This window comes from Thermobia domestica, chromosome 2, assembly GCF_964235325.1.
Source record: "Thermobia domestica chromosome 2, izTheDome1.hap1.1, whole genome shotgun sequence".
Classification (NCBI taxonomy): Eukaryota; Metazoa; Arthropoda; class Insecta; order Zygentoma; family Lepismatidae; genus Thermobia; species Thermobia domestica.
Window position 1 is genome coordinate 259449237 of NC_137455.1, and position 18497 is coordinate 259467733.

Sequence of the window (18497 nt, forward strand, 5' to 3'; positions counted from 1 at the left end):
AATGGTGTCATTCAAGTAACGTCGAACGTGGTTAGAGAAATGAGTCGGGGCACCATTTTGCATGAAGATGAAGTCATCTGAATCATCTTCAAGTTGGGGAAATAACCAGTTTTGAAGCATGTCTAGATAGATTAATCTTGTCACAGTGTTCTCCATGAAGAAGAAAGGCCCATAAACTTTGGTTACAGATATCGCATAGAAGACGTTCATCTTTGGTGAATCTCTTTCATGTTGAATACCTGCCGTAGGATTTTCACTTGTCCAAATTCTAACGTTATGGCGATTAACTTTACCAGAAAGATGACAAGTGGATTCATCGCAAAAAATTAATCGATAAGCAAAATTGTCTTCTTCCATATCATCTAACATGCTAATGCAAAATTCGTACCATTTGTTGTGGTCGTCAGGATGCAATGCTTGCAATAACTTCAGTTTGTATGGCTTCATGTGCAGACGATGTTTTAGAGCTCGCCATACCGTTGGTTGAGGAATGTTAAGTTCTTTGCTTGCTCGTGATGTGGATTTCTTTGGGCTTCTTTCGTAAAGTGTACGAATACGCTCGACATTCTCGTTCGATGTGCGTGGACGTCCCGTGCTTTTCCCTTTGCAGATGCAACCATCTTCTACGAATTTTCGATGCCACTCGTAAATTTGCTTGTGATGCGGCGGTTGTTTATTAAATTGACGGCGAAATGGTCGCTGAACTGCAACAATGGACTCAAGTTTTGCCAATTGTAGCACATAAAAAGACTTCTCCTGTGGTGACGCCGCCATTTCACTACAGACAAACAACAACAAACAACAGCGCCAATGCGGCCGTGATTGGAACTTCTATCCAGGCTGTTTAAATTGTAAGCTTTTCTTAATCAAGTAACGTGCGAATCATGTTTCTATCTTTTGTAGTTTGGAAGAAATAAATGTTTGAAATCCGTTCTTTCTTTTTGAATAACTCTGTAAAATATTATGAAAATTAATGTGAAATGAGTATTGTAATATGAAGAGAAAAATAGAAAATGAAAATCTCAGCACACAGGAAAAGAATACACGGAGTGTTCAGAATGAACACTTTTTTTCCTTTTTTTTAATGAATTCTCACACGAAAACGTGAAAGAAATATCTACCAACACAAATGTACAAATGCGTCACTTCGGACTTATAGTCCACTAACCAATGGTAGAAACAATATAAGAATGGGCGCGACTTGAGATTGAGATGTGGTATGAAGGTTGGATGAAGTAAGATAGTGATTATTTTAAGTTTATATTCCATTAATGTATAACTCAATATTGAATGTGTGCATGTTTTCTGTTCCTGACACATCAGGTTTCTTTTCTACACAACTTCATGAATTTCCATGTAAGCTTCAAGACTTACCCCATTCCCGTCCTTGTTTCATATCCTCTGGTACATTAAAGGAATCTAGGCTGAAAATAATCACTATGTTCTTTTAAGAGACCTTGATCCCACATTTCGTTCTCGAGTTAGAATCCTCTTCATATCGTTCCTACCAATTTTCGGAGGAGAGGAGGGGGACGCTATAGCTCCAAAATTAGAATTTGTACACCCATTTGTTAGTTTGTAATTTTTTCAATGTTCTCTTGTGTGGATTCATTTTCCGAAGTCTTTTGTGTTATTTTTGAACACCATATATATATATATACGAGGTGCATCCAGAAAGTAAGTTTCCCACGCGTCCCATAGCTAGGAAACGGTATATTGCGCGAAGCGACTACGTGTACGTGAGAGAGAAAGGTCCTAGCATGGCACATGCACTAGGGGAACTTTCCTAGTGCTCTCAGTAACGTCGCAACAGTAGTAGAAGATAGACGTTCCTATTCCAGCTCCCGCCCGCCGCGTGTGAAGTGCGAGCAGTGATAAAGTTTTTGAATGCACAGGGCATAGCACCAATCGAAATCCATCGTTAGCTCTGCCAGGTCCATGGGCCTAACGGAATGAGCAAGCAGTTCCTGCAGAGTTTCCGCTCCTTATTGCACACCACTGTCACGGAGTCTGTTGTTCAAGAAGTTTTGTGTTGAAGCAACTGACCCTAGAGCACAAAGCAAGGCGCACAGAGTCAGCATTGACATTTTTGCAACGATACAGCTGACGATGGATTTCAATCGGTGCTATGCCCTGTGCATTCAAAAACTTTATCACTGCTCGCACTTCACATGCGGCAGGAGCTGGAATAGGAACGCCAATCTTCAATCACTGCCACGACGCTACTGAGAGAATTAGGAAAGTTCTGCTGGCTCATGCGCCACATTATGACCCTACTCTCTCACGTACACGCAGTCGCTTCGCGCAACATACGGTTTCCTAGCTATGGGACGCGCGGGAAACTTACTTTCTGGATGCGCCTCGTATATATATATGTAATTGTGGAAACTAGCAATTACATAATTTAAGCAATGTTGCAAAATTTACCAATGTTAACGTATATCCCGAACGGTTTGAACTGTCAAAATCTTGTAAACTGTAAACCGTATTATCTTTACATCGTTTGAAAACCATTCCCATGATTGGATCTGATACTTACCTAAATAGTTTTCAACTGAAAACTTTTCAAAGAAAGTCAAATTTTCAAAGTCTTGTAACTTCGGTCCTATTTATTCAAGATACCTCATATTATGATCATAATATTCGGCACTAAGGCATTCTGGATGTGCATTGCCCCGTCCGTCTCACTTACATTATTACTATTGTAGAGTGCTCCAAAATTTAGTTGTTTTTTTATGTTTGTGATACTGGAGCGTCCTTAGTTTGCAACAATGAACAATAAATGTGGTATTATGTGTTTTCCTTTAATATGTAGATATGAAATTAACACAATCTGTCATAGTGCCATTTAGAAAATAACTTTATGTTAGACTAGCAACGGAGTACACCAAACAATGACCCTAAGTCGATTGAATTGAATTGAATTTTATTCCGTTCAATACCATTTACATTTGCTGATTGCCATATGGTATAGAACATGTCAATGATGTGATTATACAAATATATATTCACATTATACTGAAAACATAACTATTTTTACTATATTTCCTAGATGATAGAAAAACATGATAAAATATTGTGGTTCCTTGTACAGAAGGTATTTTTTTTAATACAAAATAGAAAAATATACTTCGCACAAAAATTACGACTTAACAGAACCTAGATCAGTTTGCAACTATTCCTCCACACTGTAAAAGTAGTGATTTAGCAACGGAGTACATACTGACTTTTTGAAACTTAAATCTTTGGTAAGAGACTAAATTTGATTAGGCAAAGAGGTAAAAAGTTGTACACCTTTGTATGCAATTGTTTTCGAAAACAAAGTGATATTATGAAGAAAAACTTAGAGATGTGACTTTGTTGTCGTATTATATCCATTTTACCTGAGTTCTTTTTGTACAGTTCTTGTTTCTTGCTTACCAAAATGGATGTTTCTTATATATACAATGAAGGAAGTGGAAGAATATTTAGGTCTTTGAATAGCATTCTACAAGAAGTACTCTATGAAATATTGGTGATTATTCTATCACTTTCTTTTGGAGTATAAAATCTTTCTTAAATTCAGTGGATGAACCCCAAAAGGCTATTCCATATCTGATTTTGCTGTGGAACAGTGCATGGCAAGCTGTTAACACTGCTTTTCTGCTTAAAATAGGAACAAGTGACCTTGTTAGGAAAATTATAGAGGGTAATTCATGAGATAATTTTGCAATATGTTGAGACCAGGACAAATTATTATCTATCAGAAGACCAAGAAACTTTACTGTTTCGGCTGGCTTCGTTGTTTTCTCATCTATTCAAAGTACTGGATATGATGTCAATTTAGCATGGTTAAAATGAAAGTGTAAGCAGAATGTTTTATAAAAATACCTCCTGGCAGATAAAATACCTCCGAGCACTTCGCGAATAGACATTGGAGAGTAATATCAGTTACGCTTACGTTTTTGATGTTGACAAACCAAAATAATTTTTAACTGGAAAAATACTGTAGGTATAAACAAACTGTTTACGACATTGGTGTCATAATCGTATTAAATTTCTGTGAATGATTGGTATACTTCCATGTTATACTATAACAAGGAAGTATTGTATTACGGTCAAAATGCCTAATGTAAATCCGTCTGTTTGTCTGTATGTATGTGCGTTCAGAGAATATTTCATCAACGATTAATCACGTAGAAAATTACATATACACACAGGGCATTGCACAACAACTTTCTATTTGGTTCAATATTCGTGGAATGTCTGACATTTAACATGCACACCTTGCAAACGGCACTAGCTGCGATAAAACTCACTACACCAGTGAATTTCTGAGAAAGTTGTACATGAATTTTACGTATCACTTGCACCTATTTCCATTTGAAAAATCGAAAGTTGAATTTAATATGACGGATTCAAGATGGCGGCCGGGCTGGTAATATGTATCTGAGAAGCAGTATTTGATCCATTTTTTTCTGCATATGCTCACATTCAGGCCCAGTTATATCTAAAGGAACTAAAAGCAATTTTGTGTTTCAGCTTTATAGTAGTGTATGAATTCCGGATATATATGAAAGCCCATAAATTGCAAATTACCGGTATGGGCCGCGAAAATTAGTACAATACACATTGGGCCACGGAGAACTTTGCATTTGAATCAATTTTATACGAGTCGCGAGGGGAAATTTCGTGAATGTACCTTGTCAGAATGACTTTACATTGTGTTAGTGGTGGATGTATGTAAAATTTGATTCGTGTGTGTTGAAAAACTATTTTAAAATTTCACGAGTATCGATTCGTTTTTGTGTTGAAATGCTTTCAAATATGAGTAAGAGCACAAACATTCGTTACGAAATTAACAGAATATTCGTTAAACTTGCGTAGTATTGCACAACGAATACAAAAAGGCGTACAAGTTTGTTGTAGTCTCAAAAATAAAATGCTGAATTTTCTTTCTTTTTTTTCTTTTTTTAACACTTACATTTAACGATCACGCGGAAAGTTCAATTCATTCATTTATTCTTTATTCATCCATTTCGTACATTATCAGTCAGAGACCAGTATATAGGACTTGTAAACTCATTGTAAACTATTTTCAGCTGGACATTGTTGGCATTTGTCTTTAGCTCAATAGATTCTGTTTTCATTTTTAATTTAAAAATTAAACGATTCCTTAAGAGTGATGTAAGCAAGATTTGATGATAAGGCGTTTCAGTAGCTGTTTAACTTTTGCAATGGTAAAGAATAATATTGCAAATTGTGAATGTTTCTAACAGGAGAATTCCTCCAGCAGATTGATTTCTGGCTATCATTCAGGAAAATATTCTGTAAAAATTGATTTCTCGCCTCTAGGCACGTGCCTAGTGGATCTATTTGGTATTACGTCATTCTTTCCATATTTACTCTACGTAAATATGCTAAAACCTGCCTTCAGGCAGACCATTCAAGCAAGATATTATTCCAATTAGGTAAATATGCTAAAACCTGTCTTCAGGCAGACCCTTCAAGCAAGATATTATTCCAATTATTATTAGCTAAAATTGATCAGTCTTATCGAAGACGATTACAGTCTACTAATTTTTATGCGGACACAGAGTCAATTTGCTGGATGTCCGGTACTCAAATGTTCCCCGTAGCTACACCCCGACGGAGGAATGTACAAGGAGAAGTCAAAAAGTAAAGGGACTTTTGAGAAAGGTGCATTAATTCTAATGATAGAAAACTGAAACCTACATTATTTTTCTACATAATCTCTTTCCCTTCAACCCACTTTTCCCAAAGTTTCACAAGTTTTTTGATTCCGTCGGAAAGAAGTTTTTTCGATTGCACCTGTAACTAATTTTACACCGCATCAATGACTTCTGCATCGGTTGCAATTTTTTTCTAGTGATGATTGGTTTTTCCGAACCATGCTCGCAGTATTACTTTCCGGTTCGTGATGATGTAACCAAGTTTCATCTACAGTAACGATTTGCTGTAAAAGTCTATCTCCCTCGCGACGATAACGGGCCAAATGTGCCTTACACAGGCCTCCCAGCAGGACATTAAAAAAATATAGGACAAGTTTGCTTTATAAAATAGGATAGTTTGGTTTATACAATAAAATATTAAGCTCTGAAGCACAGAAAAAATATGAATGTATTGTAAGTAAAGGTCACAACACCCTTCACCCCAATGGGCAACTATTTGTTATTGAAAATAGTAAAAACAACTAAAAAATACAGCTCCAATACTGTTAGAATTCAGAACATATTCGCACTACCTCAGAAGACAAAGAAATAGTTAACTCTTATTTACAGGATTATCATGACGTTTAAAACTTTTTACATGTCGTTATTCGTATATAATTTTGAATACGTAAATTCAATCGATGTACGTAAAAATATTAACTGTTTCTCTACCTTTCTACTATCTTTCTAGTTCTTTTTATTTAGAGATGAGCTTTATTTTGACAATATTTTTCATTACTTCTTATCTTTCTAATGAAAAAAGAAGTTCGATAACTTATTTCTCTGTAATAAAATATTTGAATCTAATTAAGCATCGAATTATTTGATCAACGTATTTCCCTCTGAAATAAGTAATGCAATAGCATTTCATTCATCATCGCTCTGCAAACTATATTCACATTTGTAACAACTGTTATACAACATAATTTCAGGATATTTCCAGTTCATAAATAACTTCCAGGACATTTCCAGGATTTTCACCATTTTTCTGTTTTTCATTACTTTTTCAGGGCGTTTCCACGACACTCTTTTAATTCCAAGTTTTCCAGGACGCGTGGGAACCCTGCATATTATGTACAGCAATATTGGAAGACGATGGGATATGTTGGTAAATACCAACACACCTCAATGCCTAGCCAATACTGCTACACACACTGCTGAAATAAAATGCTAACACAGTTTGCGTTATAAGAAACTGGAGAAATGGCAAGGTTCTTCAGCTAAGCTTCACTGGGAAATAATAAACACATAGAAAACAAAGGAAAAAAAAAAAGAGTGGACATGGGAGGATAGGAAAAAGCAAATTAAAAAAATAATAGTAAGGATTAGTAACTACCCTTCAGAAAAAAATGCTAAGACACATTTAACGTATTGCTAATGTGTAGCAATTTAAATCATTATTGAAACTGCCCTTGGCTTGAACTTTTAATAATTTAATCACTGAAAAATATAGGAAATAAAGAACAAGATTAAAATATAGGATATATATAGAACAAATATACACAAATTTCTAAAATAAAGGAAAAAATAGGAAAATAGGACAGCTAGGAGCCCTGCTTAGACTGCGCTGACAATTCTTTCGGCACACACCTTCCGAAAATTTAGCTTGTCGTATAAGATGGAATACGCTGAGCCATGACAGATATGTAAAATATTGCCGATTCCGTCTACTGTGATTCGTCTGTTTTCCACAACCATACCCTCATCGACTCGAATTGTCCTCAGTCGTTGATGTCGATAGCCTTCCCGATCTTTCCTCGACACATAAAGAAATTCTTCTCTGTGCTCTATCCAGTCGTACATCTTGCTTTGCGACGCTAACGAGCCAAATGTTCACGAGAGATGCCCAACCTTTGTGCCTTATGCTTCACGATAAATAGCTGTCACCATATTGTGCTTGCATTCGACGAATAATTTTCGCAGGTTTAACACCTTCCGCAAACAACAAGCGAATCGCTGCCCTCATTTCCTCCTTGGTGCAGATCGACAATGGAGCTGCCATGTTTAACGGTCCGCTACACTAACGCGGGAATAAGAGTGACACGTTGCATAGAAGTGTTGCAGACGACACTAATTCAGCGCTGGATACTAGCAGTGTTACCAAACCGTAATGCGAGAAATTGCGAGTCCCTTTACTTTTCGATTTCTCCTCGTACACAATAAAGAACAGATCTCTCTTTCAATTGTTAAACCATATTATATAAACACAAATTATATTGAAGTTATTGCTTTTATGAGGCTCAACGTTCATCTTCACCATCGAGGCTACATAACTACTGTAATGCGTTTAAAATGGATTACGAGCCACCGTAATGTGTTCAATGCTTTCCAACCGGGACTCGAATTCGAACCACCGTACCCCAAATGTGCACACGCACACACACACACGCTAGCATCTAGATCAGCGAATGGGGCTCTATTCTATTAAAGTGACACAAGCAGTGCTTAAATATATGTTTAAAAAATATTCACAGCCTGGAGATTCCAGTCAACTCTACAGAAATATTGAGTTCACTAACATCGAAATAAAAGTTCAATACTACGTAATGTTTGTCATCTGTTAAAACCTTTAGTCGTAATAATAATAATAATAATAAAAAAAGTTGTAGATTCAACAAACCTTTCTTTTTTGGGATCCTTTTCAAGACGTGGTCTTTTCGCAGTTTTATTGTCAACCTTCTTCTTCAACTCACTTCTCGGTGATGTTTCAAAGATTCGAAGACCAAGCGAGTTACACTCAGCTCTTAAGTTGGCAAACTATGAGCAGAAATTAAAAACAATAATTGAAATAATTACAACAGTTCCATCCATTCAATTATCACGAACACAGACACATCAACATTCAAGGTTCTGTTAACAATTTAAATGTTACTAAATTTAGATATGATAGAAATACTTTGTTAGTTACAAATAAATAAATAAAAAAAAAGTTCGTTGGGTCTACAAAATTAGTCAGCAGCAGGAGTTCTCAAAATTTGGATTAAACGGTAATGGAGTTTAGTGGAACGTCAGTAACTATGGAAGCTACGCAGAGTAAATCTGATAGATCACTATGCCATCTATGTCATTAGACTGAGGGTCGGCCAGTGCGTGGGACATCTTGTAGAGCAGGGGTTTTAAAACCCATCATATAACGCGGATTATATTAACAGAAGGCCACAGGCCAAACCAAGGGGCTTTGCTGGCTATGCGTTGAAGAACCCTGTTATAGAGGATTCGAAACCGCTGCACAGTGGTCCAGATAGAGAAAAAGACGGACCAAATTATTTCGATGCAAGAAACTAAAGATATTACAGTAAATTACAATAATCATTACATAATTATGAAAACTGACTACAAAAAAAGATTACTACATTTTGCATTTTTAATGTATAGTTAGGAGAGTGACTTTTATCCCGTTTTTAGCGATACGAACGAAACAGGTGGAAATCTGATAATGCAATGACGGAAATATGAGTGATACATTTACCTCTTCCCAACCAACATACACACTGGTATCTAAAGTGACCTCTGCAACATGCAACATAGATTTTCGCTATCTTGAAGCAAAATAACAAGCACTGTCTCTTGATTTCAAGTTTCATTCACACGTTCCAATCGATCTATATATAGTTCCATTAACCACTTTGGGCAGGCGGCGGCATCCGCAATGCACGACATCCCAAGAAGTTCCACCGAACAAGCAAAACTTTCTCACGCAATGATGGTTTTCGTTGTTTGTGAGTGGATTCATGTGAAGCTAACAAGGATGTGGGAAGTCGTGGAGTCGTGAAGAACCCATATTCCATGTCATCACTCTGTACAGAAACGAATCTTCTTCCTGATGAGACAACAAAGAAACACAACTTTTCCGAGCAACAGTCAACTCACGTGAAACACATCGTCCCACTTTGTACAGTTCTATGCTGGTAGTTGGCGGACGGTTCTAAACTGTAAATGAATGTCTCTCAATGGCTCATATGTTTGGTCATTATTAGCCTCAATAGCCGCCTCGAGTGTCTGTTGTCTATGGCTTGTGGATGTTCCGTGCGTGGTGCTTCCTGAAGGGATTTATCGCAGTTCTTAAACTTGTTAAAGCATCGTTCAAATGTCCACTATTTAAAACGGCCCTACAGACTGACTGGGTATTTTCCTCTCGTTTCACTAGTGCTTTCTCCCAGTTTATGAAGTCGTAAAAGATAAAAGCCAGTATAACGCTGTTTGGTGTACTTATGCCTGATCTGTTCTCACTTGCATTTCAGTTTAATTATGCCAACGAATAATCGGCAGGAACACTTTCTTTTATCTTTTCTTCGAAACAAAGGGTATAGAAAATGCGTGGGATATATATATTTGTTCTCAAAGTTTGTTAAATAAATATTTGTTTTCGGTCGCTTTACCAATTGTAATGCTGTCAAAAATGTTAAATGCTCTCAAGAGCTTCTACATCAGTCAATACTTTCTAATGAAAATAAAATTACATTAATAGTAATAGTAATAGTAATTATCACCACAATTCCAACTCTAAGTGATAAGAGGGACTCAAGAAAATTAAAATTTCTCAATACGGAGGACCATCTCAATCAACATGCAGTGACTCGCGTCTCACGAAGTTATGATTTACTTAAGTTCAAGGATTAAATGTTAAACTGTTATGTAAATTGTAAACTTTCTGGTATCTGAATTACGACGGTAAAGCTGTGAGTTTGAGTGTTGACCCCCACCCCTTCTCTTCAAGTATCTTTCGTACAGTTTGTAGGAGTAGAGATATGGGGTTTGTGGGACAAACTTACCGAAACCCATTTTAAGTGAATTTATATATAAAAATTATATGAACATATTTTACGAAAAAGTACTACGCTAAATTGTCTATTATTAAATTAGATTAAATTATAAATTATTACAAGATTTTTCAATTAAAAATTTTCCATATGAAATTCTTAATTTTGTTACTTAGAACAAATTATTTTTAATATTGCACATCACAAAGAACTTTATGACATACATGGTGATTCAGGAGGAATGTCACATAATTTGTTAGGTGATTCTACATTTGAAAATAAACCGAAAAAGTCCTATGAACGTGTCCGATTTTCGATCGTTACGGAATTGGAGCCGGTTGAAGACTACACACATCCATGAATGATTATGAGGACAAATGTGAATATTACTTACGGAAATGCCGTGTGGGCGCTGTGGTGGACAGAATAATGCTGAGACAAATGACTGATCCATCCTACAAGAGGTGTTCAAAACATCTTCCACCCATCTCAATGCACTTGTTAACGCGTTGGAGGGTGTGTTCTGTTGCACAATAAACATCATCTCAGCGGGCTTTAATGCGGGCAACAGCGTCGGTGATGCGAGCTGGTAAAAACATAGGGAAACATAGGGAAAAACATAGGCCCATAAAGTTGTTGAATAGGATGAAGGAGAACGATAAGTTCTTTACGTGTATCCACCTTTGTAGCGTATACATCACCCCTTTAACCAAACCCATAAACAAAAGTCTAATGGGGTTAGGTCGAGTGATCTGGGAGGCCAGTTAATGGATCCGCCACGGTCAATCCACCGTTGAAGAAATGTGTTATTAAGATACTGGGATACTTGTCTGGTACAGTGAATCGGTGCAACACTCAAGCACGACATATACGGCCTCACGACTTCTCACTGATCCAACTCATGATTGCGCACTGGGTACGCGTGTAGCTCACAATGATGCGGTGCAATCTGTTGGAGAACCCCACACCTCTTGTAGTATGGATCAGTCATCTATCTCACCATTATTCTGTCAACTAAGGCGCCTACACATTTCGGTAAGTAATATTCACACTTATTTTCATAATTATTCATGAATGTGTGTAGTCTTTAACCCGCTCCAGTTCAGTAACGATCGAAAATCGTACACATGTTCATAGAACTTTTATCGATTTATTTTCACATGTAGAATCACAAATTATGTGACATTCCACCTGAATCACCCTGTATAATCACACATCTAAAACTATTAAACTCTAAATACATACATGCTTTAGTTCTCATTTATCTTGTAATGACCCCACAGCAAAGTGTTTCTTTCAAACACATCTCTTATTATCTATACAACTTAGAACGAGTTTTTTCACTTCTACACTATATAACTTGTACTTGTACCTTCTATTAAATTCATCTTTTTATAATATTCTTTTCGATTGCGTAAACAGTATTTGTATTTATTAAAAGTGAACTCTTCATATACAACATTCTTCTTACCTTTGTACCTTTTGGTTTTTAAAATATATTTCTTTACCGGACTTATTTTAGTCTTTATTTCTTAGATCAATTTCTTGTGATTTAATTGAGTACATTTTTTTTATTTTTATTCGATAAACTCTTCTATAATCGCTCCTTTATCCTTCATTTTACCATTTTCTTGTTTATGGTGGTTCGTATCTATTATTTTGCGGATAATAACTTGTATCGAAGAAATTATTAAAACTTTCCATATAAACTAAGTCTAGCTCTATGGCCTATGGAACTCAGAGGTTAAATGCAGCGTTGACAAAAGCTCTGCACTGACTTCTATCCTTAGCCAACTGGATCCAGTTTCTACTTCGTATTTCTATTTCTGCGAGATTCATCTTAATATTGTCCTCCATCTGCGTCTAGGTCTTCCTAATGGTCGTTTTCTGATTGGTCTTCCAGTTAAGACGTTGAAAACGTTCCTACTTTGCTCCATCCTGGCTACATGACCTGCCCACATAAGCCTCCTAGATTTGATGACCCTAACAATGTTTGGTAAACCATATAGGTTATATAGTTCTTCGTTATGAAGCTTCCACCATTTCCCATTCCAGTTTCTCTTGTGTTCAAATATTCGTCTCGGGATCTTGTTCTCAAATACTCTCAGTCTACTTTCTTCCCTAAGAGTAAGCGACCATGTTTCGCAACCATTCAGAACAACAGGCATGATTATCGTTTTATATATTTTAAGCGTCAAATTCCTCGACAGAATTCGCGACAACAAGAGGTTTTGAACTGAATAATAACACGAATTCCCTGCTTTTAGTCGACATTTAATTTCTTCTTGAATATGGTTTTGGTCTGTTAATAGTAATCCAAGATATTTGAATGTATCCACTTTACCAAAACTATTATTTGATATTTTAACGCATCCGTAATTTGCTGTATTACGATCCCGACGAACTTCCATGTATTTAGTTTTATCTGCATTTACTTCTAAACCCATGTCCTTGCAAGCGTTTAATAAGACCTTGTGCATTTCTTTTTATTGATCTCCTATCATCCCCTATTAAATTTATATCATCAGCATATGCCATAACCTGGTGAATACCATTCAACTCTAGGCTCTGGTTGCTATTTTTGATTTTCCTTATAGCGTACTCCAGGACAAAGTTGAATAATACTCCAGTTAAAACTTTGCATATAGGAAAGAAATTTGGTTGCGCTGTTTTCCGCTACCCAGTACGTTTTCGCATTTTTAAAATTCTTACGCACACAAAATTCTCTTAAAATTCTTTTACGCTATTCTTACATAAAATACATATTCTTGAAAATTCAAATATATAATTCTTTCACATAAATTTATCTTAAAATTTTTACAATTCTTATATACAATTTTCTCAAAAATTCTTATACGCAATTCTTACTAACACAAGTTTCTCTTAAAATTCTTACAAACACAAAACTCTATTAACACTATTCACACAGGTCGCGTACATATAATCCTTTTTATACTTTTGGGTCCCTTTTACTAGTTTTTGTTTTGGAACTTTTCTTACATTTTTTTATTTGAAAAAAAATACTTTTTTCTTTCTTTTTACTATTTTTCCCCTTGCAATTGTTGTTAATTTTTTCGTTACTGTTTTCCAATTGATATGCTTAATTTTATTTTTTCTTTAATAAATATGGAGCCAGAAATTAATAATTCTCCTACCGTACTTATAGCTAAGTGAAATAATAGGGAATTTATTTTAAATGTAAAAAGTACCGAAGAAAGATTTGAATTAACATTTCTTCTAAAATGTTTACACGATAATAATCTTTTAAGTGGTGTAGGTCAGATAATTAACGCACAAGGTGAGAAAAACATACAATTTAACACCAATTTCCAAGCCGTTCTGCGACAATATTGTTGGAAACAATAACCTATATTTCTGATTGAGAGAATAAAGAGAAAACAATAAGTCTTGTTTTAAATATTTAGTTAAGACTGAATTATGTGCGAAGTTTCTTCTTCTGAGACTTTGTTCAACTTTTCTCCTTTATTTTATTTTATCTTAGTTTTTTTATCTACAAAATACATTGCTCAAAGCTCGAATATTTAACGCGCTTGTTACTTGTACAAGCTCCTTTCTTATTATCTTTCTCTGATGTTATAGGTATTTTGTAGACGCAAGAGACAGAGAACGGAATTTTTAAGGAATATTTACACGTCGTCAAGAAATTGCTAAATCATGGGTCGGATATAGGAAATGTGGTACAAGAAACACGAAAAGTAATTCTATTGGCTAAAATTGGTACGAACGCCATCCAGTATCTTCCTTTTCTGTTCAATATTCACAACTTGACACCGTCTATTTCAATTTATTTAAGCCTTCGATTCCATTAACTATTATTGTGTAATTTACAAAATATCCAATAAACTCAGAATTTATGGGCCACTCGTATCCTTGTTGAATAGCTACCTAGAAGGTCGCATCTAGAGAATCGTCTTGGCAAGATCGATTTCTAACCCTCTACCTGTAACAGCCGGAGTAGCACAGGGAAGTGTACTTTAACCACCCTCATTCCACTTTTATTCATATTGTACATGTATGACCTGACTAATCGCTTCAACTCAACTGTGCCGGTGCTGTGCCATTAGTTGTAGTTTAGAATAATTATTAAATGAATGCAACAAAATGGGGATGAAACTGATGTATAACATGGTATTTAACTGTAAAATTATGATTGAATTTAAATGAAACTTGTGTTTTAATTTTGAAAAATGACTAGTTGAGGGGGATAGGTGAGACAGAGAAAGATATGATTAAGAAATAAAGGAAGAGCATTAGTTTGATATTTTGTTATGATTGGTGTTGTTTTGGTTATTTAAGTGATGAAAGGTTTTTTTCGGAGGAGCCTGGATGTATTGGAATTAGATTATAATTGGATTTTTGTTGGATTGCTAGGGGCGTTGAGGTTTTTTTTTTTTTTTGTGATATGTTTTTGCGATAATATTTTTTTTTATATTTTTATGCCACAATTTTGTGGTTAAACTTAAAACGTGTTTGCGGCGATGAATCCCAGCAGTATCCTGTTATTTATAGACGACTACAAAATCTACAGGAAAGTGAATAGTATAGAAGTCTCCACGCTACTAAAAACGAAAAAGATAATTTTTCCTTCTGGTGTAACACATGACTCCTAAAAGTGAATTCCAAAAGGAGTTCATCCATAACTTTCTCCTGGAGAAAAATATTGTACACACCTAATACAACAAAATAATCAGCCCATTCACAAGAGTCAATGGTTCTAAGGATCTCGGAGGTACTTTTGACACAAAACTAACTTTGACAGAACATATATCACTATCACTAAGCAATCGATGCGCATTCTAGGATTTCTGTAAAGACTAACAAAAATACGGAACCTCTCTTCCTTAGCAACGTTCTACAAGGCAATAATTTCTCCTAAAATGGAATAGTATTCACCTATCTGCACAATGGCAGCCCCTACAAATCTATCCCGGCTAAACTCAGTTCTAAATTTCTTCCTTGCAATAATATATCTTAGAGTACCTCGCACACGTGCGATGACTAAACACGAACTGTTACAAACACTAAATATTCAACTACCTGACACTCGTCATAAAATCAGTGACCTCAAATATTTGTACAAACTCACACACGGTCAATTCATTACCGAAACGTTACTCTCAGATTTGTATTTCAGGATTCCATTCAGACAAACATGTAACACAGATATTTTTCATATAGTACGACCTAGAATTTCAATAGTTCAACGTTCTCTGTCCTACAGGCTTCCTAAATTATACAACGAAATGTCACATATACCCGTAGATTTATTTAATTCTGAAGCTGCACATAACTGCACTACGAAGTCATTTTAGTGGATAAACTTTAGTCAGCTTTGTCAACCTTTCTTGTCATTACTTAAATGTTATTTTGTTATTGTTATTATTATTATTATTATTATTATTATTATTATTATTATTATTATTATTATTATTATTATTATTATTATTATTATTATTGCATTATGTTTTCATCTCAGATTTATTTGATATTCCAGTGTAAACTGGCGTTCAGCTGTATCTGGAATTATCGTAAATACACAAAAATAAAATAAATAAGGAACCTTATTGTCTTTTTCCTTTTGGAATGTTGGAACACAGGAAATGTGGTATGAGAAGATCGAAACAAAATTCTATTGGCAAATCTAATATTGCACGATACTGTTCGCTTTTCTTTTTTGTTAGTGGGGGAAATTAGAAATTTACAGAATTCCCTCGGTATATAATTTTATTTCTCTCCTTGTTTTAAGGAAGACACACACCTAAAGGTAAACAAATGGAATTTTTGTAAAACGTGTAAAAACCAGAGCATTACAGCAATTAAAGACATATTTACCCTTATAGAGAAATGCAAAAGAAATTTCTCAACCACGCAGGATACAGAAGTTCTCTTTTTCTTCTCCTTCCCTTCTCCGTTTATAACATTTGGAAAGGAAAATTCCTACAAACTTGTCTATCTATCTAAACGGAATTAAAAGAAAAAAAAAATATAAGAACGATGACTAAATTTCTCTTTTTCTTCTCTTACTGTTCGATTACAACAACTGTATTTTATATAGTAAATACAAATACTCGATAAATAATTTAAAAACTTGAATTCTTGTAGATAACGTACTATTTTCACATAAAATGATGCACAGTCGAAAACAGAGCTGTATGTTAAAAAAGCAGTGATAATCAAAAATTATAACGACAAATAAAAAATAAAAAAACTCTTCATCTGTAGCTATCCAAAAAAAATTTTGGGGGGGAATTTCCTTTATAAACCGAACAGACATCTCCCCAGTTTTTGTGTCTTTTACTAATGCACCAACATAAGCGTAATAACGGAAATCGTTAAAAAGAAAGCAAATATTTTGAAAGTTGTAAACAAGGCTAATTCTCGTTATCTCTTTCGGAAAAAGAGTAATATTTTTGTTTCTTGTTGTTGTGCTAAAACGGATACTGTCTCTAATCTCTTATATTCGTTTATTTCTTTAGTATATTTATCCAAAAATGTTTTGGGCCTCTCTCCTAACGCTAATGTTTGTAATTCTCTGTCTCTAGAAGATTTACTCGAAGGTATAAAATAAAAATAGGCTCAATTTCTTTTGATTTACACGTTTTACGAGAATGTGATAAATTAACCGGTTTTCTAAGAACTTCTACGCTAGCCTTCTCGGTATACAAGACCCAAACTAGAAATGAAAATCTCTGAACAAATAGAATTAAACAAAAATTAGATCTAGAAATTAGTGCTTTTCCACGCTTTAAATAACACAAATGTTCTAGAATTACCTCGCTACTGGAATTTTGCTGTTTTTCAATACGTATTAAATTTACAAGCAACAAATTAAAACTATAAGCAGAAAGAGTGTAATTTATTTGATTTTGTGCATTACTTGGAATGCCATTTTATCGAACACAGGCTCCTGTTAATTTCTTAACAGTAAAATTTCCCCAGTAGTTATATTATAAAAGTTTTGCCTCTTCCTTAACTACACAACTGTTCTGCAATTTCCTAACTAATTTTTCCCAAATTTCATGGATGGGAACGTTGTAAAATGGTCCATTTCTTAAATACCATTAAGCAGTCTCAAACAGGATCAAACTTTACTGTAGTTTACAAAATTTAGTGTAATCGTTATAAATCGTAATTCCAAATTCCTGTGCAAGACGAGAAGAAAACGTCTGTTGTAATCCTCGGTCGCCCTCGAAGATTACATCATAAAAAATCACTTAAATGATTTCCAATTACTTCCTAAACACCAGACCATGTGAGTTGGAAGACGAATTTGTTATAAATTTTCTCAGGACAGTTTCTAGAATTCTAACGAAGACAATCGATTCTTACGATCATCCTTAACTATAATTTTTAAACTCTCCTTAATTTCTTCCGACTTCTATGGATCTAAATCTATTCTCCTACTTCCCTTATAATCAATAATTGTAATTCTCTGTAAAATAAAAAAAAAAATAATTTCTTGCTTAATAAACACGTCCAAGTGTTGTGTGATGTCCAAGTCTAAAACAAGGTAGGATTCCTTTCTAAGCGTTTCTAAGTTCTCCGCACAAACTAATTACAACTTTCTTACAAGGTTGTCTATAATCTTTATTATAAATTAACTAAAAATGTTACACTTTTTTTTACCTTGTAACCTTGTAAGAAAGTTGTAATTAGTTTTTGTTTAAGATGGACACAAGGCCTTTTTATCATAATATCTAAGATTTCTGGTAATTCTGTAATAAATATTATAATTTTATATCAGAAAGTTAAACTTCATAGGATAGAACTGGTTCTGGATATCTTTTCTCAGTTTGTGTAAAATCAACGTCCACAGTTTGTCTAACTCCAATAATTTTGGCGGATTCTTGTGATACGAGAAATAGTTTTTGGGATTTAAAAACGTGTAAAACGAGGGAAAAAGTTAGAAAATCTAGATCTTAAATACTAATTAAAGCTGCCACAAAGTCAGACTATAAAAGAGGACCTGTTGTTTTTCTCTTTGTGCTCTTAATCAGAAATATCG

General features: G+C 34.8%; 1 protein-coding gene across 1 annotated transcript in view; it reads right to left on the reverse strand.

The window, feature by feature from the left end:
• The window catches only part of LOC145679402 (uncharacterized), a 65618-nt gene that overhangs the window by 9424 nt on the left and 37697 nt on the right, over positions 1 to 18497 (reverse strand). Inside the window, exon 12 of the mRNA XM_081749984.1 lies at positions 8332 to 8468. Coding sequence (XP_081606110.1) covers positions 8332 to 8468 — 137 coding nt within the window. The remainder of the gene's footprint in view (positions 1 to 8331; positions 8469 to 18497) is intronic.